Consider the following 22910-nt stretch of genomic DNA (forward strand, 5'->3'; position numbering starts at 1 on the left):
TATCTCTTTAAAAGACGGGGCAGGCCCAGGTGCGAGTGGACTAGCTAGAGATTATTGCACAGTGAGTCAGTACTAGGGCTGGGATTGGGATTAGAACCCAGGAGTCCTAGCGCCTCATTCTCCTCCCTTCCTCTAAACACGGACCTCACTCCCCTCCCAGGGCTGGGAATAGCACCCACGAATCCTGGGTCCCAGCCCCCCTGCTCTAACCATTAGACACAGCTCCCCTCCCAGAGCTGGGATTAGAACCCAGGAGCCCTGGCTCCCCTTCCCCATGCTCTCACCAGTAGGCAGGAGCACTGACATGGCGCCTTAGTTGCTGGCTTGTGACACCTTCCACAAGGCAGCAAAACACCCAAACAAACCAGGCAGGCCGATGGAGGAGATCCATTTCCCGTGCCCCAAACGCACCCAGCGGCAGACCCGAGGTCCCCTCCTGCTCCAGAGGAGCCCTCGCCAGGCAGGGGTGAGCTCCCCGCCCCAGGCAGGAAGGAATAAAAGAGCCCAGCTGGGCACCAGCAGCCCCAACCCAGCCCACCTGTGGCGTTTGCCCAGCCCGGTGGGTCTGAGAAGGGAGGATCTGGGATTCTGGGCTGTGTGTGGTGCTGCTCTGGAGGAGAAGGGCGTGGGATCCCCACCTCCAGGAAGAAGGAGTTTCTGCCTGGGGAACCTGCTTGTAAGTTGTGGCTACCCAGGTCCTCAGCAAAAGGGGGGGTGGGGGAGCTGGCTCTTTTCTCCTTGTCTTCCCAAAGGCCTGGGACTCTGCCTTGGCATGCTGGGGAAGCCCCCTGACCCTTTGTGTTTGGATTACTTTACACGGTGTGTCTATCCCCTGGGACAGGTGCCCTGAGCAGTTGGGCTGGAGGCTGTGCACTGCACCCTGGGAGAAGAAGTGCCCACCCTTCCTTCACGGGGGGGCTGCAGGGATATAACCCATTTTAGGCCCTGCTTCTGGGGTGGCCACCCAGCTGCTGCGCCTGACGCCCCTGGGCTGTGGAAAGCTGACGCCAGGCTCACGGGTCGAGCGGTGGCTAAATCCATTTGCCAGCCCTGACCGACTGCCTGGTCCTGCCAAAATGGGAGGAGGTGAGGGGCCCTGAGCGTGAGGGGCCCTGAGTGTGAGGGAGGGACTTCGCAGCTGCGGAGATCACACACCAAGGCCTTCATCACTCAGGGAACGTGAAAAACATCCCCCACTGCCTTGTCCTCCGAGCACTCGGCCATAGCTGTGCCACGTCTAAGGGTGGCTTCGCCTCTGTGTTCCCGGTATTCGGCGGCCTTGCCAGGCCCTGCCTTGGCCGCAGAGCCAGTTAGAGCAGCCCTGAGGCTGCTCTAATTTACGCTCTCCTCCCCATGGAAGCAGAGACTCGCCGTAAGGCAGTGCACGCCAGCCGTGCCCCTGGGCCAGGGGCTGGGCGCATGGCAAGCACAGAGGCTAATATCAGCTCCAAAGAGGTTCCCTGCACAGGGGAGAGTCTTGGGGGCCAATTTCAGCCACCTGTGTGGCCCAACAGAGCGGCCTCCAGGGGCCCTGGTGTAGCTACAAACCAGTCCCCTTCTGACTAGCACTGCGCCCCTCCCCCTGGCAACCTGTGTCTTTGACAGAGGCCCTTTAACTGGGGGAACTACAACCCTCCCTCCTCAGCTTTCCGTCTCACCCGCTGCCTGGTTTAGCGCCGGCTCCTGGCAGCTTCAGACCTCACCTGCTCCAGAGAGCCTCATTTACTGGAGTCCTCGTGGAAGATACATGCCAGGGATCGATCTTCCGGCCTCAAGTGATCGTGCTAGGGCAGTTACGGTGGAGGAGACAGACACAGGTCACCGATTGGGCTCAGGAGTGGGGGGACATGGCCTTTCTGCACTAAAAGAGGTTTCAGGCTGAAACCAGGACAAAATATGGAGCCTGGCATCTGCGTTTCCAGTGCAAAACCTTGGTCCTGCGAGGTTGATGCTCAGGCTAGGAAATCCCCAGGGCGGCCCCACTGAGCAACCCTGAACGGGTGGCCTTTAAAACCAGTTTGCTAAATCTCTGCAGCTCGCTCCTGCACCCTGGGATTTTTCCCATCCTCCCCCACCAGAGTAATTTCTTGCTGGTGCTGGTGCTCCATTTTGTGGCGCTCGGAGAGGGTTCTTTTTTCCCCTTCTCCCCTCCTTCGAAGGCAGCAACGCTGACGTTACATCTGGCTCTGGACAGCGGGTATAAAATGAGAAACTGCGGGAGAGCTTGACAGAGACAGCCCAAGGAGCAGAACTAGACAGGCAGAACTGAGCCAGCCCCAACTGCTTTTGCATAGCCTAACTTAGTGGCAGCAGGCAGCATCATCAAGAAAATTCTCTTCAGGGGCGCGTGCACAGGCACAAACATGAGATCTCTGGATTTATTCCTCCTGGCCGTGTTCTGTTCAGCCCAAAAGACCCCAAGACTGAAGCTTACCCTTAAAGGTGAGACAGGATCTGATGCTTCTGTTCGCGGCATACTGCTGATTCACTTGGTATGTTTCATTTCGTATTGTTTTCACTGTGTGCTTGGCTTGTACGACACAGGGGTTAATTTCCTATTGACCTCTCATGGATCTAACCATCTGATGGTGGGAAATGAAGGGTGAAATTGTTTAATGGGGGAAAAGGGGGACTGCATGGTGGGTTTAGAAAGCAGCTTTTGAGGTGAGTTCTGCTGGGAATGTTCTACTCAAAGACCCGTCTACACGTCTCTTTGATTGGATTATTTTGTAAAGAGATTACAGGAAGGAAATCTTGTTTTATTTTTCGGTTGCCAGCTGTAGACAACCCAAAACCTGGGCTGTTGGTCTAGGAAAGGGACAGGTGTTACAACTGCAGCCTGATCAGTGATTGAATTTGGAACCACTTCACATCGGATTCAAAGTTGGCATGATCTGGCTCAACTCCTAACTGTTTAGAGAGCGAATTGATGCCTCCGTTACTGAAAGAAGGACTAGGGAATGTGATAGACTAGGTCAAGCCGGTCCCTGCACCCTCTGCAATGCAGATAACAGCCCCAGTGCAGCATGCTCCATACTTTACTCTCCAAAATCGCATCTACCAGGAGACAAATTACTCAGGCTTCTATTAGCACAATCCAATCTGACCCTCCCTAATGAAAAGCTCCTGCCTCACGATCTGCATTCATTATGAAGTGGTTTTGGCTTGCCGGGGGGAGGGGGGCACAACATCTTTGTAGCAATGCAACCGCTGCAGTTTTCTGACGGCTCTGCGGTTTCCCGGAGCAGAGTGGCGTTGGGCTTTTTTTCCCCCCCTCCCCTTCGCCGCTCGACACACAGTGTACAAAAAAGCCCCACGGCAGAACCCTGGCCTGTTCCAGCTCTCCCCAGGACTTGCCCGTTGCTCCGTTGGGAAATCAAGTTTGTCTTTGGCTTGGCAGCAAAAAAAAAAAACAAAACAAAGGTGCTGGTGTATGGCGAGGCTGAAAACATTTACCCTGAAAGAGGCTGTAGGAGGGAGGAAGAAAGATCCGTAGCTTTGGTAGGGAAACATGAGTGGTATGGGCTCAGGAAGGAAAGGGGGACCCCATTATTGTACCCCTCTTGCCAGCCTGAGAGACAATCCCATCGCAGGAAGGCGTTGCTGGGCAGTTGTCAGTGATGGGACCTAAGAGTCAATTTCCCCCAAATCCTCTATATAGGAGTCCCCACGCTGGCACCTGGCCACAGGCTGTCGGTTGGAATCAGAGGCAGAGCCTGCTCCACTGAGCTGGGGGGGGAGAGGATTGGGCCCCCAAGTCTGCTCTCTTTCAATGACTGCCTGCAGCCCACACCAACGCCCCGAATGCAGAGGAGAATTTTTGCTGCTCTGATTGCTGGGCGCCAGCGATTATTAACCCGCCGACCCCTGGTGGCTTCCAGACAACAGCCATTCCCCCTCCCTGTCGTGGGTGCTTAACGACGTCCCGCCCTATCCCACCTCCGATCCTTAGCGCGAGGACCAGCGACTCCCCATTGCTGCTGCCCTGCCCCTCCCATGCCCGCTGGGGATCACCACTCGACTGAAAACATGGTGGCGATCCCTGCTGCCTCATAGGCCCAGGCCCTGTGCCAAGGGGAGGCTCAGAGGGCGGGTCGCTGCATTGCCCAGAGAGCCAGAACCCCAGGCCGGGGGCAGGCACCGGCTCCAAAGAGTGCTGGCAAGGATTCGAGCCAGCCGCCTCTGGGCTGGCTTCTCGGGTGGCAGGGAGATGACCACAGTGAGGAGCAGGCCCTGGCTACGCACCGTCCCCGCGGGGCAGGGACCCACTTTCCACATGTGCTGGTACAGCACCTGGCGCCATCCCAGTGGCAGTGCAGGGGCCGGCATCTAGGCGCCGGGATGAGCTACCACGGGCACCAGCGCAGCACGCCGCACTAGGGCGGTGTCCTTGTGCACCAGTGCCCCCTACTGGAGCCCTGTGGAGCTGCTTGTGTACGAAATAATTGGGGTGCGGCGTTCTAGAACAGCGTTTTTCTACCTTTTTGATACCAGGGACTAGCTTGCTGCCTTCCTAAACCGGGTCAGGGAGATCTCAGGGACCGGCACCAGTCCATGGACCAGTTGTCGAGAAACATGGTTCTAGACTATCGCCCTGCTGGTGCAGCGCTGTGGCCTGCATAAGGCTGCTGTTTCCATTCTACCCATCGACAGGATGAGGTCCGGGAGCCATGTGCATGGGGTGGGGGGGCTGTTATAATACCTGGATTAGGCCTGCCTGAGATAGCTTTCCCCTCTTCTCCTATAGCAGAAACAGAGGGCATCTCTTTAAGCCTTTGATAGGCATGAGATGAGTTTGGCAGGTCTCAGTCCAGTCCCTAGAGTCCACCCTACAAAGACGCTGCCATCCAACTTGGCACCATGTCTGGAAAGAGAGATGAAGCATCAGAATGATCCCCAACGAATGAATTTCCCCAGGGAGGGTCTGGCGACTACAAGAGAAGCTGTGTGGTCCAGCGAACTGAGCTACGAGCCGGGAATTTCTGGGTTCTGTTCCCAGCCCTGTGGCTTGCCCACTGCGGGTTCCAGGCCAATCTACAGCCCACCTGTGTGCCTCAGTTTCCCCATCTGTAAACCAGGGGGCTGATAGCTACATATCTGCCTTAGAGAGGAAAGGAACCAGCCGGATTTGCAGTGGGAAAGATGGGTTGGGGGTAGGGGGCGGATTTCAGTCTTCAGCAAACTTCATCTCCTCCTTTTCCGTCCTGCACCCCACATTCTCCCCCCCCCCCCCAGACTCTCCTGCCGTGAGCTTTGAGAATGGGGAGAAGGCCCCAGTTCTCTTCCACGACGCCGGATCCGAGCAGCTGTATGTCGGGGGCAGGGCAGCGCTGCGAGTTTTGACGTTTAAGGAGTCGGAGGTCACCCAGACCCAGGTAAGAGGTGGTGGGTGGGGGGATATGTGGGGGGGATCCCAGCCCCTCCCATTGGGTTTTTCCTGGCGCTGCCATTTCCAGACACACCCCCCCGCAGCCTGCAATGCTGGTATAAGGTCAGCCAGGCTCAGCTGCAGGCCCCAGAGCTGACAAACCAGCAAAGAGAGCCAGCAAAAATGGGCTCCATCAGATCCTCCGGGCATGGTCTCCTCTCCTCGGGCCATCCCCTGCACCGGGAAGGCAGCTTCCAGCCAAGCCGGGGCCAGGCTTCGAAAGGGGAGCCCCTTTGGTCTCTCTTGGGAGGCAAAGGTCCCGTTGGGGCGTCGGTGTGGCAGGAGCCAGGCTCACGCACAGCCAGCAAACGGAGGCCACCAGCCGGCTGCGCAGATAGCCGCGGGATGGCCACCTGCCCCCCCCACGGGCCTGAGAGATCTGGGGCCGTCTCTGTTTGCAGCGGGTCCCCTGGTAGCACAAAGAGGTGCTGCGAGAGGGGTGCTGCCTACTGCCCGGTAAACACGGGGTTAATGTCACATCTCCCCCCCCCCCTCCCCCGGCACAGTCGCTGGCGGGGGAGCTGGGCAGCGAGGTCTGTGGGAAGATGGGGTACGGCCAGTGCCACAAAGGTAGGGGGACACCTCTTGTGGCTGATCATGAGCACCATCTCCTGGAGGGCCAGGGGGGTGGGTGGATCAGGGTCTGATCAGCATTGCCCCCCGTCTGCCCCCCAGGTTTTCCTGCCCGCTGACGAGAGGGTGCAGAAGACCTGCAGGAGCGATCCTGGGATGGTGCAGGTGAGCGGGGACCCTGGCGAGTGATGGGCCTGAGCCGCGAGCGACTGGCACCTCCATCCGCACATGGAGTCCCGCTCTGGAGGCACCCAGAGATGGATAACGGGGCTCAGAGACGCCCCCATGGGGCTGAGCACGGTGGGACCCCTTGCCTCTGCTCCGGGCAGGGTCGGCGGTCCCTTCCCCGCATGCCGGGGCTCGGCTCCAAGGAACTGGGCGGTTGCTTTGTGCTTCCTTCACCGCCCCAGTTTCTCCACTTCCTGAGAGCGTCCGGAGCGCAGACAGCATGGCAGCTGCTGCATGGGGGGAGGTGGTGTCCAGTGGGTAGAGCAAAGGAGGGCTGGGAGGCAGGACTCCTGGGTTCCGCTCCTCGCTCTGGGACGGGAATGGGGGCGAGTGATGGGAGCAGCGGATGGGGAGTCGGGACGCGTGGGTTCTCGCCCCGCTGTGCCATGGGCTCCGTTACCCATCAGGGCTAGATGGCGTGTGTATCACCCTACGAGGTGGCCGTCTCAGATCGACCTGCTCAGTGAAACGCCCATGGCCTGGCCATTGGTGCCGGGCACGTGTGATGTGCACTAACCGCAGCGCCTTGGGGGCTGCTTCTCCCGCAGGCCGAGTGTGACAACTACATCCAAGTCATCCAGAGACTGAACAGCAGCTCCATCATCGTCTGCGGCACCAATGCTGGCTCCCCCAAATGCTGGTTCCTGGTGAGCCTGGGGCAATGTGTAGAGAAGGGCCCACGGGCCTAGGGGGAGCGAGTCACCTCCATCGGAACGGACCTGGGACGTGTCCATCCCTGGGGCTATAATATCCCCACGCACCTGTCAAATCTGTGCTCATTCTGCCACGCCATCGCCGAAGGGAGTGTGAGTGTGAGTGCAGGAAGTGTGAGTGTGAGTGCAGTGGGTTAAAGTAGGGGCTGGGACTCAGGACCCGTGGGTTCCATTCCCCGCTCCGGGAGCAGAGTGGGGTACAAGGGTTGAAGCAGGGGTCTCTGGGAGTCAGGACTCCTGGGTTCTCTTCCCAGCTCTGCAGTGGACTCCCGCGTCCGCTCCCCTCCCTCCATCAGCGTGTTGCCTTGTGTGTAAGGTGGACGCTACCTCGGGAGGAGAACAGAGTCAGAGAAATGTAGGGCTGGGAGGGGCCGCCAGAGGTCAGCTGGGCTGAGGTCTGGGAAGGTTCTTGGATAAGAAGATCTATGAAATAATGAAAACTGTCGGCTTGGGTTTAACCCCCCAGAGCAACGACACGAAGCTGCAGCGGGACAGACTGGGCCAAGCTGTTGCCATCAACGGGCTGAACCTCGCCCCGGCGTCGCCGTCTCAGCCAGCTGCAGCCATTGCTGTGGGTAAGGTGACCCCAGATAGAGTTGGGGGAGGGGATCCACCTAGGGCCCCCCCAGCGCCCTCGCCTTTGGGTGCAATCTCTGCCTTTTGCTGTCTGCTTGGATCCCAAGTCCCAGAGGAGCGGGGCCAGAGACGTGGCCACCTCAGCCTGCGATAGCCCAAGATGAGCCAGCTCCGTGGGAAGGTCCAGCAGACGGGAGGTTGGGAGCACATTTCCTTCTTTGGGGGAGACCCCACCTCGGCCGAGAGGGGCTGTGGAACCCTGCTGAGAGGCGATGGGGACCAGGACTCCTGGGTTCACTCCAGGAGGGAATGTGGGCTAGTGGTGAGAGCAAGCAATGGAGAGCCAGGACTCCTGGGATCTATTCCCAGTGGGGGGTGTGGTCTAGTGGTTGGAACAGGGGAGGGGGAGCCAGGACTCCTGGGTTCTCTTCCCAGCTCTGGGAGAACAGGTAACGGAGCCAGGACACGTAGGTTCTAGTCCCTCCTCTACCCCTGGCTCACTGTGTGACCTGGGGCTGGCCATGAAGAATAAGCTTTGTTCTTGCCCATGGAGCGGGGTCCTCTGTTGCCTTGAAAGTGGATGCTGGCAGACTCAGCAGGAACCAGTTGGGAGGGGGCTGGTGCTACTTCCCTGTGGAGAACACCCCCATGTTTTATCTTGGGTTAATGTTACAGAGGGCAGCCTGTACTCGGCGTTGTCCCGGGACAGAAGCACCATCCAGAGGAGCTATGGCTCGAGGAAGCTGCTGCGGACAGAAGACAAATGGCTCGCCAGTAAGAGAGGCTTTTCCTATTGACCAACCCCAGTGAGGGTCAAAGCTGCCAGGTGGGGCCCGACGCTTTCCCCAGGTGGAACCAAAGCTCCGTCACTTCCAGCAGCAGCCAGTCTCTGAGACTGCAGAGGAAGGCAGATCTTGCCCCAGAGCAACGCACTGGGTCAAACCTTGCATGTGCTGGGGGTTGAGTGCCACTCCATCCCACTGCAGTGATCAGTTGGTTCCCTTTAGCATGAAACTCCATTACCCCGGTCTCAGCTGAAATGGCTGTGCATTATATTGGCCATAGAAAAGTCCAGCCCCAATAATGTTTGCTTCGCTGAACCCCTGCAGCAAGGAGTTCCACAGGTTGGCCACAGAGCGTGGTATTTCAAACCCTTCCACTCTAGCTATCTGGGCTGGAAAGGTCATAGGAAGAAGATTCAGAGGCATGTTTGCAAGCATGGTAGATATGATCCAGAAAAAGCTGGCACTGCAGAGGTTGGGCACACTGCAGCACTTTACGGGGGGAAGAGGGAGGAATCCACTGCCCCTCACAGCAGAGATGATACAGATTCTCTGCCAGTAGAAGCTCTGATTCCCAAACCAAAATGTGGTCTAGTGGGTAGAGCACTGGAGTGGGAAACAGGAAACCTAGCTTCTATTCCTGATTCTGCTGTTGGGTGACCTTGGGCAAGTCCCATCCCGTCCCTGTGCCTCAGTTTCCCCATCTGTGAAATAGGGACAATGATACTGCCCTCCTTTGGGAAGTGCTTTGAGATCTAGGGATGATCACTTATTCTATGAAACAGATGCAATCCAGTGTAGCCAGCTCTCACAACAGTTTTGCAAGCCACACAGTCGTCAATGCCCTTCTTAAAGCCCCAGCTCCTGGAGTCCTGTGATTGCAAAAGACTCTCAGCTTGCTTTAAAAATATATATATCTATATATAAAATTATTTAGCTGTCCTTATTGCTGAGAAAAGCTGGAAAATGTGATTCCTAAAGGCTCAGAAGCCAGTAGGCGAACAAACACAGCCCCACATTTATTTATTTTTTAAATCTCATGATTCAAAAGCCAGTCTCATTATTTTGTGCAGCCTGGGATTGGCGATAGTTGTGATAGGTCACGCCCGTACCTTGACTCAGCCAATCTCCCAAGGAATTAGTATTGGTGGCTGACACACACACGGCTCCAGCAAAGTTTCTTTACATATTTTGATCTCTTTTCTCACCCCTTCCCTCCCGCAGAGGCAGAATTCGTCAGCGCCGCCGTGCTGCTGGAAAAGGAGACCAGCCTGGATGAAATCTATTTCTTCTACAACGAAGTCGACAAGACAGTGGGGCTGGATGAAGAGCCGGTCAAAGCCCGGCTGGGCCGTGTGTGTAAGGTACAGAGACCCTGCAGGCCCAGAGCTGGCAGTGAGAGGCAAATGTCTAGTCTAGAGTTCAGTTCTTACATCTGCTTGTGGTGCGAAAGTGCCAAGCGTGGATTGGGTGCGGGGGGGTTGCGGTGGGACGTCCGTGCTTTACGCCTGAAGAGCTCTGGGGTTTTTCCTCCCCATCCCCTGCCCCCCTCAGGTGGATGAAGGTGGGAAAAGCATCCTGGTCGATTTCTGGACCACGTTCCTCCAGGCCAGGCTGGTGTGCGGCAGCCCCACCCACCCCCAGCGCTTCAACCAGCTGCGCGACGCCTTCGTCCTGGGCGAGGGGAGGAGGGGCCGAGGGACGCTGTACGGGATCTTCGCCAGCACCTGGTGAGCAGAGGCCGCGGGCAGAGCTGGGGCGACGCAGGCTGCAGTCACGCAGGTTCCTTGCCCCGCGTTAGGTGATGGGGGCAGAGGGGCATGTTGCCTTTGGGTGTGTGTGGGGGGGAGGGAGGCAGGGCTAAGATGGGGGGCAAAGGCAGATCTCGCCCACCCTGCTCTCCCTCTCCTGTGGAGCACGCCTGCTGTTCTCGTGACACAGATCGCAACCACGATGCCCCTTCGCCAGGAGAACCGCACCCCACGGCCGGGGAAGGAACAGGCCGGAAAGCTGATGCAGTCTTGGCCCAGCCTGGGGCTGCTTAGACAGGCAGGACATCCAGGTGGGAGACAGTGACAGGGCGCTGGAGCTTCCCCTTCCCCACGGCTCCGAGCAGGGAAACCAACTCGGTGCTGGGTCCCATATTCGAATCCAGCTCAGGTCCGCAGCGCCAGCAGGTCATTTCTGTGGGGTGGGTCTCAGAACCCAGGTCCTAGCATGAAGCGCTCCAGCAGTGACCGGTTCTGCCGTGCCAGCCGCCAAAGAGAAGCCAGAGACTGAAGGGGGCGTTTTCTCCCCGCAGGGGCATGACGGCCGTGTGCTCCTACTCCATGGACAAGCTGAGCCGGGCCTTCCAAACCTCCAGGCTCAAGGGCTTCACCGGCTCCCTGCCAGCGCACAGACCCGGCACGGTGAGGCCCACGCGGGGCAGGGGCAGCGTCCCAAATGCTCCCCCGGAACAACGCAGGGGCTCCCGTTTCTGACGGCGAACAGGGGTGCGGGGTGGGCCTCGGCGCTTGCTCGTGGGGTGCAGTGGCTTGCAGCGAATCACCAGAGAGCTGCCCTGGGCATTCAGTAGCCGCCAAGGGCCAGGTCTCAGTCGCGGGGATCTGCAAGTAGCTGCGAGGTCATTTTGAAAGCTTGGCTTTCCGGGAGCTGCCACCGTCCTCGCGTGAAGTGAGGCGGGAAGGGTCCAGGCCAATCACCCCTTCCCTCCCCCCCCAGGGTGACCAGGGACCTGCGGTCCCACCGTCTGTAGGAACTGCCCTGCTCCATCACGCCCAGAATAGAAGCCAGGGCTCCCGAGTCCCGTGCTCCAGCCACTAGGCCACGCTGACTCTCTCTAAACGCTTGCAAATAAAATGCGGGCGCGACCCAGAGCCCTTCCTCCTTTCCACGGGAATTTGTAAACAAATTCTCCCCATAGGCCAAAGCTTCCCATCCAACCCCACTCATCCCTCTGCCCACAGCCCCATCCCTCCAAAGGCAAGCCAACCATCTCCTCCCATCACCTCCTACTGCCCTCAGCACCTCCCAGCTGCTGCCTCTCCTCCACTCTCTGCCTCTCCCCTTCTCAGAAGGCTCCTTTGTCTGGTGCCCTTTCCCCTGGGCCGGCTGTGCTCCCAGTCCCAGCAGCGTGCTCCACAGCCCCTTTGCACAGTAGGCCTGGGTGGGGCAGAATTACGCCCCAGCATGAACAGCTCCTACAGCCCACGGGGGGTTCTCCATGCCGGACGGTGGGTTATTTCCCCACCAAGTGCCCATCCCAAGCACCACACGCCTAGGAGCTGTCTCGGTCTTTGGAGGCAAACAGCTGTTTGTTGAGTTCCTCTCCCAGCGCTGAACCTGTGGCATGGCGAGGGTGAGTAGCTCCAATCCGGCACTGTGGAGGGAGAACTGGGAAGGGGAAAGGTCACCCAGCAGGTCAGTGGCAGAGCTAGGGATGGAATCTGGTCCCCCCGAGTCCCAAGTGGGTCCCTCAAGGAGCACGTAAGAGGGAGCAAGTGCACATAATAGGGACACGTCTCGGGAGGATGAAGGGATTAGCGCAGAGGACTGTTGCAATCTCATAGACACAAGAGGTGGGCAAATTTTGGTTCACTGGCAAGTCTGAAAAATGGGGGGAAGAATCGTTTTGAGGCAACCCAAAAATGAAATGTTTTGAAATTTGTGCCAACGCAAAAAGTCCACAAAAAAAAAGAAAAATTCATTTTGGGAGTGAATAAAGTTTCGTTTCGGTTTGGGGCTTTCCCCCTCCTCCCCCCTTTTTTTTTTCTGTTTGGTTTTTAAAAAATGAAACAACAGGAAATTTCAAACCCAAAAGTCAGTTTGAACCAAAACGTTTTTGTCTTTTTTTAAATGTATTTTTAGGGTTTTTTTGTTTTGTTTTTTTTTTTTTTTCAACCAGAACAATTTGCCAAAACTGACACAAATTCAGGAAATGTTTCAATTGATCCGATTCTGCCTCCTTTTTTTTTCCGGCTGGGAGGAAGTGTTGTCCGAAAAATTTCGCTCAGTTCCAGTGGCGACGCTGAGGCCCAGATCCTCAAAGGTATTTTGGTGCCTAACTTCCATTGATTTTAATGGGAGTAAGGTGCCTAACTCTCTTTGGCTCTCTGGGCATTAGACTCTGATCCAACTACGAGCGTTGCGTTGGGTGGATCCTAGCTGACATCAATGGAGCAGCCTGTGGGTGCAGGGTCTGTCTGTGCAGAACTTTCATTCTCTCTCTGTTACCCCCGCCCCCCGTCCTCTTCTGTTCTTTCCATAGTGCGTCCCCTACAATTCTCCCAGCGCCCCTTCCAAAGCCGTCCTCGCCATCATCAGAGATTACCCAGAGATTGAGACCGTCATCTACCCAGAGAGGCAGCGCCCCCTGTATGTGCTGCAAACTAATGATACCTACACCAGGGTGGTGGCCGACAGGGTCTGGGATGCCAGCAACACGTCTCGCACTGTCCTCTACCTTGGAACGGGTAGGTGCGGAGGGAGCTGGGGATGCTCCTTCTGGGACCCAGCCTTTGTGGAGCCACTTCTGGGTGCTTAGGTTTGGTCCGGGTGGGGATGCAGAGCGGCCAAGACCATACAGTACAGCCAAGAACAGAACCCAGGAATTCCCAGCCCCCCCCCACTCTAACCACTAGACACCACTCCCCTCCCAGAGCCAAAACCCAGGAGTCCTGACTCCCAGCTGCCTGCTCTAACCACTAGACCCACTCCCCCAAGAAGTCAGACAGCTGAAGATACCAGGGCGAGGTGCATGCTGCCCTCCCCAACCCCGCCCCGCCCGCCATGGGTCAGGCGGGATCTCTATATCCTCAGAAGGTCTGGTCATTGCAGAGCAGACACTGGCCATGCTGATTCCTCCTCTGGGCGAGTCTCTCTTGCCCAGCCGCGCTGTGCACTTGCCCTGCGAGGCGCTGCGTGGGCCAGGACACAGCTGGCTCAGGGCTCGGCTCACCCCCCCGTGCTGGCTGGGATGGCTTTGTGCTGTTCTGCTCTGACGGCTACTCACTGGCCCTTGTGACACGAGCTGGGGGGGCGGCCCAGGTGTCCACATCACAAACCAGGAGCACCACGGGCAGCACGTTGGCCCCTCTGTGGGCAGCTTCAGCAGAGGCCAAGGGTTTCCTGGGCCCAGGAGATGGAGTTCCCTTCCAGTGGGTCCCTCCAAGGCAGAGCAGGGGCACTGAGGGTCCCTGCTCAAACCATCCCTGCCCTGTGCATGCAGAGAAGCCTTCGGCCTCCAGGGCTGCCGCACCGTTGGCTGCCTTCAATGGGGCCCGGCTCCTTCCTCTGACTCCCCGTGTCTCTGGCGGCTGCAGATAAAGGGAAGATCCACAAAGTCCTGCAGAGCGGGGAGCAGACGGTCATCATCGCCGAGCTGAGCCCTTTCCGGACAGAGGCGCCCGTCTCCGGGATGGCCCTGGATGCTTCCACAGTAAGCGCCCCTCCCTCTCTCTCTTTGCTCTCTATTTAGCGCTGGTGGCTCTGGCATGTTTGAAAACTGTGCTAAAATTGCAAGTGGTGTCTCTCAATGCTGGGGGGGTTTCTTGGTCCTTCTAGGGGGCTTGGTAGGGGAGTCCTCAATCTGGGTTTAGCCTCTCTGTTTTTAGGGAGCAGCCTGCTTTGTCTCTCACTGCTTTGGGGTTCCTTTGTATCCAGGTTCTGGATTCTAAGCAGTCAGGTCGTGTTACGCTGCAATCTTCCAGCAAGTATTTGTTTTTATTTAACATCTCGGGGCGTATGCTGTGAACACAACACATATATCCAGGACAGACCCATCCACAAGTGCTTTTGCTTATGCAGTTCATTACGGGCATAACCCTGCTGCCACTGGAGATTTCAATGGGAATTTTGCCAGCAATTCCACTTGGAAAGGGATTGGCCCCAGTTTGCATCGCACCAGTCGGTCCCAAAACATGTGTCCGCTCTTGCTGGTTTGTTTGAATCCTTCACTAACCCAGCCCTCCTTGGCAGGGACACCTCTATGCAGCCACCGAGTTCGAGGTGACACGCCTGCCGCTGGCAGAATGTGGGCAGTACAGGGAGACCTGCTGGAAGTGTGTCCTCGCCAAGGACCCGTACTGCGGATGGGATCCGGACAGCAAAAAATGCTTGGCCCTCTCCCAAAGGACGAACGACACGGCCAGGTGTGCTCCGACTCGGAGGCGGAATGCTTTGGTCCCTGGCCACCTTCCATTCAATGGTCGTGGACATGGCGGGGAGCCAGGGAAGAGAGGAAAGGAGCTGGTAGCTGCAAACGTACACACAATAACATGGAGGGAGCATGGTCTACTGCTTAGAGCATCTGTCACATGAGGAGATCTTGGTTGTATCTATTCCATCTGTGGGAAGTCTACTGGTTAGAGCATGGGGCTGGGAGCTAGCACACACAGGTCCTATTCCCAGCTCTGCCACCGACTCGCTGTATGACCTTGGCCAAATCACTTTCCCCTCTCCCATGCCTCGGTTTCCCCATCTGTATAATTTCTTCATGTTCACATTTTTAGAACACAGGGCCCCTCCTGTGCGCCAGGCAAAATACGAACACAGACAGATCCACCTGAACCCATGCCTGCCCCAACAGTCTTGACAAAGGGGGGAAGATGAGCTAGAGGTGCTGGGGGTGCAGCAGCACCCCTGGTTTGAAGTGGTTTCCATCATATCCAGGATTTACTGTTTTGTTCAATGGCTTTCAGCAACCCCACTATAAAAATCCGATGCCAATGCTCGGCCTTGGTGCATCCTGGGTGATGTAGTCCAGCTGGGAGCTCAGTCCATAGAGGACAATGGGGACATGAAGCAACCGAACTACATCTCCCATGAGCCACTGCACTGCAGCACTATATCCAATGGCGATATTTCAGTTTTTCAACAAAAAACTGAATTTTTCCACAGAAAGCAGACCCTTTTTGTGGAAGGATTAAAGCCTGCTATTTATACAGTCATCTATTGTGAAGGATAAATAAGAAATGCAGCCACCTCTGGGCTAGAGCAAGAGAACTAGAACAGAGCCCAACAGTGCTTCACAAGAGGACCGAGAGTGAAGGCGAATCCTGTATCCTAGCAGAAGGTCTGGCTAGACTCCCACAGCTCACCTAATGTTCTTGTGTGTAGTGCTAGCTCCTAATCTCTGTGCCTCAAGATGCTGGAGCCCCAGAGTGAGCTTCCGGCAGTCTGGATGGTGGAGGGCGGGGGGTGGCTGTGTCTTCCTGGGGAAGCAGGGGCTAAGCCGTGGCCCTTGGTAAAATGACAATCCCTTCTCAATCCCCTGGATGATGATGTGACTGTCACATGTCCCTTGCCACCCTCCTGAATTATTTCTTCTCTCGCTGCCTTTCCTTGCAGCAACTTCCTGCAGAGCCTGGACCCAGAGGCCGAGGACGTGTGTGAAGGTGCAGCAGGTAGGTGCCTCGGCCTTATGGAACCCTGCGTGCACGCAGGTGTTGCTGCCACAATCCTGGAGCCCCTTCCTGGGCAGCAGACGACAGAAGGCCCAACTGCCCGAGGGAATTTCCTTGTTGCCCTGTGGGCATGGAAAAAATAAGCAGCGTCTCTCAGGATTGCGAGGCCTTGCCCGTGCCAGTCTCCCACCAGTGCAGCTCCAGCAATGGGATTTTCCTACTCTGCACTGAGCTTGGACGGCATGGCGATTAAAGTGGAGTGACCCCTAGATTTAGCACCCCCCCGCTCTCACAACCAGCAGGGTTCAGTGCTGGTGCCGTGGAGGGACACCTTCCCAAAACGCTAGTGCCTGAGATCTAGCCTAATGTTACCCTTTCCCACTGCAGCTCTTCTGAGCTGCAGCCCCCGACGTGAGGACGCTGTTGCTGGCAAAGTGCTTCCCCCCCCCCCTCCCCTCCATTTGAACTCGTGCATTTCCAGCTTCAAAAACTGAGACCAAGGACACAGGTTCGGTCGAGCCCAGGCCTTAAATCCTGGGTTGGGCTAGCCATCAACAAAAAGAGAGTCTGCGGAAATGGCTCAAAGACCACAGTAATAAGGTGGGGCGTGGTAGAACGGTTAGAGCCGGGGGGGGGGGGGCCACAGGAGCCAGGTGTCCTGGGTTCTCTGCCCAGCCCTGGGTGGACAGGCGGGGCAGCATCGACTTTTCAAAATGGCTCCGGGCCAGATCTGTGCGTGCTCCTCACTTCCAATTGGGCTTAGATTGTCCCAAAGAATTCACATCCCGTTTCTGGCATGTCTAGACTGCAGAGCTGGGGCGTGACGGCAGCTCAAGGGGGCATCCTGGGCCTGGCTTTAATGTAGCCTGCTCGGGTATCAGAGCAGTGAAGCTGCGACAGCCCGAGTTCCAGCGCGGGCCAGGCCCGTGAGTAATTACCCAGGGTTCCTGGTGGCTTTGCACGATTTGTGCTGACGTGCATGTTACCACAGCTTCCCTACTCCTGGACCCAAGATGGCTAAATTGAAGCTAGCTCGGGTGTGTCTACATGAGCTGGAATCACACCTCATGACTGCAGTGTAGACACACCCGGAGACACTTAAATAAGATTCCCAGCAGCTCCCACAGCAGCCCTGAGAGCCAGATTGTCAGCAGAGTTCAGCACCCGGCCTGCCCACAGCGCGCCGAGCGCTTCAGAAAACTCCACCCTCGTGCCCAGAAGAGGGAAGCTAGGACTGAGGCTCTACGGCCAGCCACGCCAGCGGCTCGCCGTGGGAAGCCCCATTCCGCCAGAGCGCTGGCTTCCCCTTCAGCACCAAAATGAAAACAATCCCATTAACCTCTGCGGTGCAGAGCTGGGAGGCGCAAGCCTGGGCCTGTGTGTAAAGCACTTTGAGACCCTTGGATGGGATTCACGTGCTGATTGCGGCTGTGATTCACCATCGAGGCCCAGTGTGTAAATGAGCGCAGAGGCTGGGCCTGCATTTGGTTGGGATTTTTGTGCCTCTAAACTATGGATCTTTCATGATTTCCCCTGCTCTGTCCTGTCTCACCCACCCACCCCCACCTCTTCTCGATGGATCTGCTCTAATCCCTGATCCCTCCGTCCCAAGAACAAGTAGCGCAGGAAGTGCTGAAAAAGGTGAGGGTGGACCCCACCAGCTACATCTACCTCCCCTGCCCTCTGCGCTCCCACCACGCCATCTACACCTGGGTCAAAGACGGCACCGAGAAGTACCCGTGTGCCATGGATGGGCACTCCTGCACGCTGCGCTTTGGGGAGAATGCCCCCATGGATCAAGGGCTGTTCAAATGCACAGCCACAGAGGATGGCTACCTCGAGGAGATCACTGCATATAAACTCACGCTCAATGCTGCCGGCATCCCACAGCTCTCCTCGACAGTGGCCACCGGTGTTTTATTCCTTGCCATCACCATCCTCTTGCTCTAGACTCTGCCAGGCGGAGATCTAATCACACTGCCAACAACCTCTCTTTCTTTCTTTTTCCTAGTTACCCTCCCTCCTGAGGATTCTCCCTTTTAAACCCCAAACAAAACGTGACGATCTAGCAACGAAATTTCAAGGGACTGCTCCTTGTGCTCCAATTTGGGTGTCCCATTAAAAAACACAGCCATTACGGTGGGTTTTTTGTAGCCATCGATAATTACCCAGGAGCCTCCTTCCCAAAATATAAGGCATGACTAAGCTGGGCAGAACCGGGGAGAGGAGGAAGTTAGAGTAGAGGCAAGGAGGGTAAGTGGACTATTGATTTTGCTGCCCAATGGGCCAGGGAGTTTGTTCAGCATTAGGCATGCTGCTATGCTGAGCCCAGCGTAGCATCCAGCTTCTCTGATGGGCACTGGTCCAGACTGGAAGTTTGCTTGTTCCAAGGCTGCTGGGCGATAGGATTTTGCTGAGCTTGCTCGTTTCCGTGTTGTGGCTTCCTAATGCTTCTTTAAGGAACAATCCTCTGCAGGGCGATGCATGAGTGGGTCTCTTCCGATTCCAGCTTCCAGGAGCTAAATGCTTTTAGCATCCAAATTGTTTAAAGGGAAAACTCTCCTGCTGAGGCCCCAAGTCTGGGCCTTCCTGTCCAGTTCAGAGTCATGACGCAGGAGGCCCTCCCTGCAGTCATTTAGCCAGGTTATTTTGTGCACAGTTACCTTGCTTACCAGGCTGGCCTAGGTTTCCAAGGGAGTTGGGAGAGATCATCCAGACACCCCCACTCGGAGCTTACACTGGGGTAAATGCAGAGTCACTCTGCTGACTTGGCATTTCCAGCGATGGATCCCCTCAAACATGCAATGAACCCAGAACTCAGGATGCTTCTGCCTTCAAGCAACCATCTTCAGTGCTAGGTGGTAGGTGATTTCAATCGGCACCACACAGAGGCCGCTGCACAGCAAAGGGGTGGACCATGGGGGGGATCGAAGGCGTGATTCAGCATGACTAAAAATGTCTGCAAAAGAGAAGAATGAGGTGGGGGTTTGATAGCAGCCTTTAACCACCTGAAAGGGGGTTCCAGGGAGGATGGAGCTAGGCTGTTCTCAATGGCAGTAGATGACAGAACAAGGAGCAACGGTCTCAAGTTGCAGTGGGGGAGGTCTAGGGTGACTATTAAGAAAAAGTTTTTCCCTAGGAGGGTGGTGAAGCACTGGAATGGGTTACCTAGGGAGGTGGTGGAATCTCCATCTTTAGAGGTTTTTAAGCTGTGGCTTGACAAAACCCTGGCTGGGATGATTTAGCTGAGGTTAGTCCTGCTTTGAGCAGGGGGTTGGACTAGATACCTCCTGAGGTCCCTTCCAACTCTAATCTTCTATGATTCTATGACTGGCTCAAATCTACCACTATAAGCAACTACGCCAAAAAAGGACAGGTGGAGAAAGTGTTTCAGACAGAAAAGAAGAACGGAGGAATGGAAAGATAGTGCCTGCGCTCAGTTATACCCGTGTAAATCTGGAAAAACTCGATGGCACCCAGACGAAGACGTGTGAAGCTGAGTAGTGAAGGCGCGGTCCTGCCAGCCTGAAGGTTGTGGGGATGAACGTTGCTTGATCTCATAACTGCAATGCTATTTCCACTTCACCCACCTGCAAAATGGGTCCCTGATCCATCAGGGCAGGGCAGCTGGGCGTGATGCTGGCCACATTGCCCCCTTGTGTACCCTTGGCTGTGAAAGTGGCATGCATCTGCCCAGTGAGCCCTTGGTGTGGAGGAGTTCCGCCTTATGAGATTGACTCCAGACTGACACTGCTGTCATGGAGACCCAAATCTGGCCCAGAGAGATGGATTTCAAACCGGCTTTCAATCTTGCAACATTGCTCTTTTCCCACAGGGCCGGCCAAACCAGTGTTTGAGGGGCTTGTGTTCAAGGGCATGTCAAGGGTTAACCGTGTCACCTTCCTCCACCTTCTGTGGCCAGAGGATACTGACCAACTGCAGTGGCTAAATATGCAAGCAAGCCTAAAAAGCTAAAAACATAAGAATGGCCATACTGGATCAGAGTAATGGTCCATCTAGCCCAGTGTCTTGTCTTCCACAGTGACCAGGGTCACTGCTTCAGAGGGAGTGAACAGAACAGGGCAATTTATTAAGTGATCCATCCCATCATCCTGTCCCAGATTCTGGCAGTCAGAGGTATAGGAATACCTGGGGCAAGGAGTGGTGTCACAGACCATCTTGGCTAATAGCCACTGATGATCCTATTCTCCAGGAACTTATCTCATTCTTTTTTGAACCCAGTTATACTTTTGGTCTTCACAACATCCCCTGGAAATGAGCTCCACAGGCTGTTTGTTTTAAACCTGCTGCCTGTTAATTTCAGCGGGTGATCCCTGGTTTGTGTAAATTTCTGGTGATGCTGAGCAAGAACCCGAAGTCCTCCTTTCAGCAGGTTAGCGGCTCTGCTGAGTGACAAAACAGTTGTCTGCATCTCAGTACTCCACATCTGCCAGAATCCAACTGCTTCCTTCTCCTGATTTTGAGCAAAATACTTTTTTTAAAAAAAATCTTTGTATAAAATTTGTATGAAAGCTTTTTGCAAAAAAACGGATAAGGAAAAAAAAATCTCCCAGTCCCTAAACTGGCTGTAGTCAGCAGCTGTCTGAATGTACCTGAGGGACCAAATAGTTTAAAAAAAACCACCAAACAAGTAGTACTTTAGAATAATTCCCTTTGCTTGTATTTATCAGCTCTGGATATTTATATGATTAAAGAGGTATCGTCTACTGAACATAAGGCTAGGCCCTAGATACTCCTGGGTTCCGATCCCAGCTCTGTCACTGAATCACTGTGTGACACCATGCCTCAGTTTCCCCATCTGTGACATGGGGATGATGAGACTTCCATACCTCACAGAGGTGTTCTGACCATTCATGAGGTAATGTTGGAAACGCACACCAGAGGTGCTGCGTATTACTTTAAAGTGATGGGCATATAGTGCATTGGGAGTCTCAGAAGCCACTCCACTGCAGTCAGGGCTGTCCCCAGATAACCTCACCTGCTGTTTTAGATCTGCCCTTAGATCAGCTGGGAAGGATTTCACTGCCTAGGAAGAAAAGCATGTGTAGGGGAGAGAGATGTGTGGGTCGTAAGTTATAATGGCTGGCGGGCACTACCCTACGGTTTGGGGTGGTGTGTGTGTGAGCAGAAGAATGTCCCGTAATGGGGAACCCAAAGAGATATGCAGATCTTTTTCTTTTTTTTTTATAGCTCATCCATGGTTTTATTTTTTGCCCATCCCTACATCCTACCTCTGCTCATCTTCTCTTCTCCACACCCATGCCCTGGGCTGCCATCTTTTGAAGGCAATGCCCAAGGTTGCCAGTGAAATGCCAAAATGTGCGGGTTTTACGACTGCTCATCCTGGAGAGGAAGTGGAGAGGTTTCTGCTGCTGTCCCTAGCCAGACTGCAGTCATGGGGAGTGGCACGATTTAAAGTAACTCTCAGATAAACGATGATGCCATTAGAGTGTGCCATTAAGTGGAATATACAAAGTGCCGATTCATCAGGACTGGATGCCAAATGGTTCATCTCTTAATCTGAGAGCAAGCAGGGTCATTTTGCCCCATGCTGTGTTCTCTGCTAGCAGGATCTTGGGCTATTTTATAACCCCAGGAGGAAGTGATAGGCTGCCTGGACAATTCCCTTCATAGGCCAAGCGATGGCTAGAAGCAAGGTAAAATATATGCATACAAAGCAGATTGGTAGCATTTAACACCGAGGTGAGCAGGGAGACTGGGGTCCCTGAAAAAGCTGCAAGGTTATCGGAAAGGCAACACAAATCTGTCTTGAAGCGGTGGGTGCCACCATTGCTTTAATGGGGTAGTTATAGAGGAGGCAGCGTGGTCTAGTGGTTAGAGCAGCAGCAGCCCATCTTCTGCCTCTGACTGGCGGTGTGAGATGGACACGTGGCACCACTGCTCTGTGCCTCAGTTTCCCCATCCGTAAAACAGGAGCTAAGACTAGAGCCCTGTTAATATTTTTTTTTATTATATGCACCACTGTTTGTAAGTCAAATGGGGCTGGGGTCTTGGCTGCCAGGCCCAGAGAAAGAAGAGAAACTAACAATTTGCAAAGAATATTGACCGACTATTAAACTAACAGCTGAGGTGCACATTGCTGATGCTCAGCCCCACTGCACTTTTCGGTTGTATGCTGACTGTTTCCCTTATTACGCCCCCTGTGACTCTATAAAACTGGCCTCCCTGAGCAAGTGTTTCCCCGTGAGATTGCGGGGGGGGGGGGGGCTGTTAAAGAAGAGGTTTGCATTAATATTAGGATAGGAAACCTGAATGAGTTTCCTGGAGCATGATCACAGGAAGTCCCAGTGTTGTTAATTCTTCTCATATCTAGTGTTTTACTTAAAGCTTTGGCTCCTGGAGTCCTGTGATTGCATAAGACTCTCAGCTCTCATTTGAAAAAAATATAGGCTTCTAGTGCAGAAAAGCTTGAAAACGCAACCCCTAAAGGCTCAAAACCCAGAAGGCAAATGAGAAAATGCAACATTCATTGTTTCTTTTAAAACACAATCTCAGGATTTTTAGGGGCTTGAGCTGATTTTTTGAATGTTTGCGGTTGGTGTTACTGGCAGTCCCATGTTTGCACCAGGGTGGGACGCTGTATTTTGGAAAAACACAAGTTTAATTTTTTTTTCCCTTTCTCATTTGCTAGTATGTAACTTCCATCGCTAGAGGAATGCAAAAAGCGAGGAGAACCTGCTTTTAGCTGCCTCTTAATAAACAACCCTCTGTTTCTTTTCTTTTTGAAAGAAATGGAGCTGTAAATGCTGTTCTGCTCCCCCTCATGGCATATATTCCCACTCTCGCAGGACCCCGCTTTGCTGTATAGCAATCTGAATATGTCTGTGTGTTCTTCCCTTTGTAACATGCGATTTCCCCTTCCCCCACCCAAAAAACCCCCCCAACCAACGATGTTCCGCTCTCTTCTGAGTCAAAGAAAAGTGTAACGTGTGCTGGGGAATGGAATAAACATGTGCGATCACCAAATGCTAAGTGTCTGATGACTGAATCTCTCTCTCTAATAATATGGCCCTGTGGTATATAGCAGCCCATCATCAACGTGTGCGAAAGATGCTACTGCCTCCGTAATGTGCTTTCAGCCGTGCTGCCTCCCTTTGGTGCTTGTCAGCTCTCCCATGTTATGTAGGGGAGAGGTGATTGGTACTTGGATGGGTAACCTTCC

At 54.8% G+C, this 22910-nt stretch overlaps 1 protein-coding gene across 1 annotated transcript; it reads left to right on the forward strand.

The window, feature by feature from the left end:
- Window positions 1-376: 376 nt before the first annotated feature.
- LOC137167408 (semaphorin-7A-like) lies at window positions 377-18695 on the forward strand. Its single transcript, XM_067569538.1, has 15 exons — window positions 377-466; window positions 2295-2442; window positions 5236-5375; window positions 6104-6166; window positions 6778-6876; window positions 7409-7517; window positions 8194-8292; window positions 9525-9664; window positions 9855-10030; window positions 10603-10711; window positions 12571-12775; window positions 13625-13740; window positions 14280-14452; window positions 15651-15706; window positions 17319-18695. Exons 1-15 carry the CDS (start codon window positions 377-379, stop codon window positions 17654-17656), a joined length of 2061 nt encoding a protein of 686 aa, XP_067425639.1. The 3' UTR covers window positions 17657-18695.
- Window positions 18696-22910: the final 4215 nt, after the last annotated feature.

The sequence above is a fragment of the Emydura macquarii genome, unplaced genomic scaffold, assembly GCF_026122565.2.
Source record: "Emydura macquarii macquarii isolate MOO-44397 ecotype Brisbane River unplaced genomic scaffold, CSIRO-AGI_Emac_v2 contig_2924, whole genome shotgun sequence".
NCBI classification, from domain to species: Eukaryota; Metazoa; Chordata; order Testudines; family Chelidae; genus Emydura; species Emydura macquarii.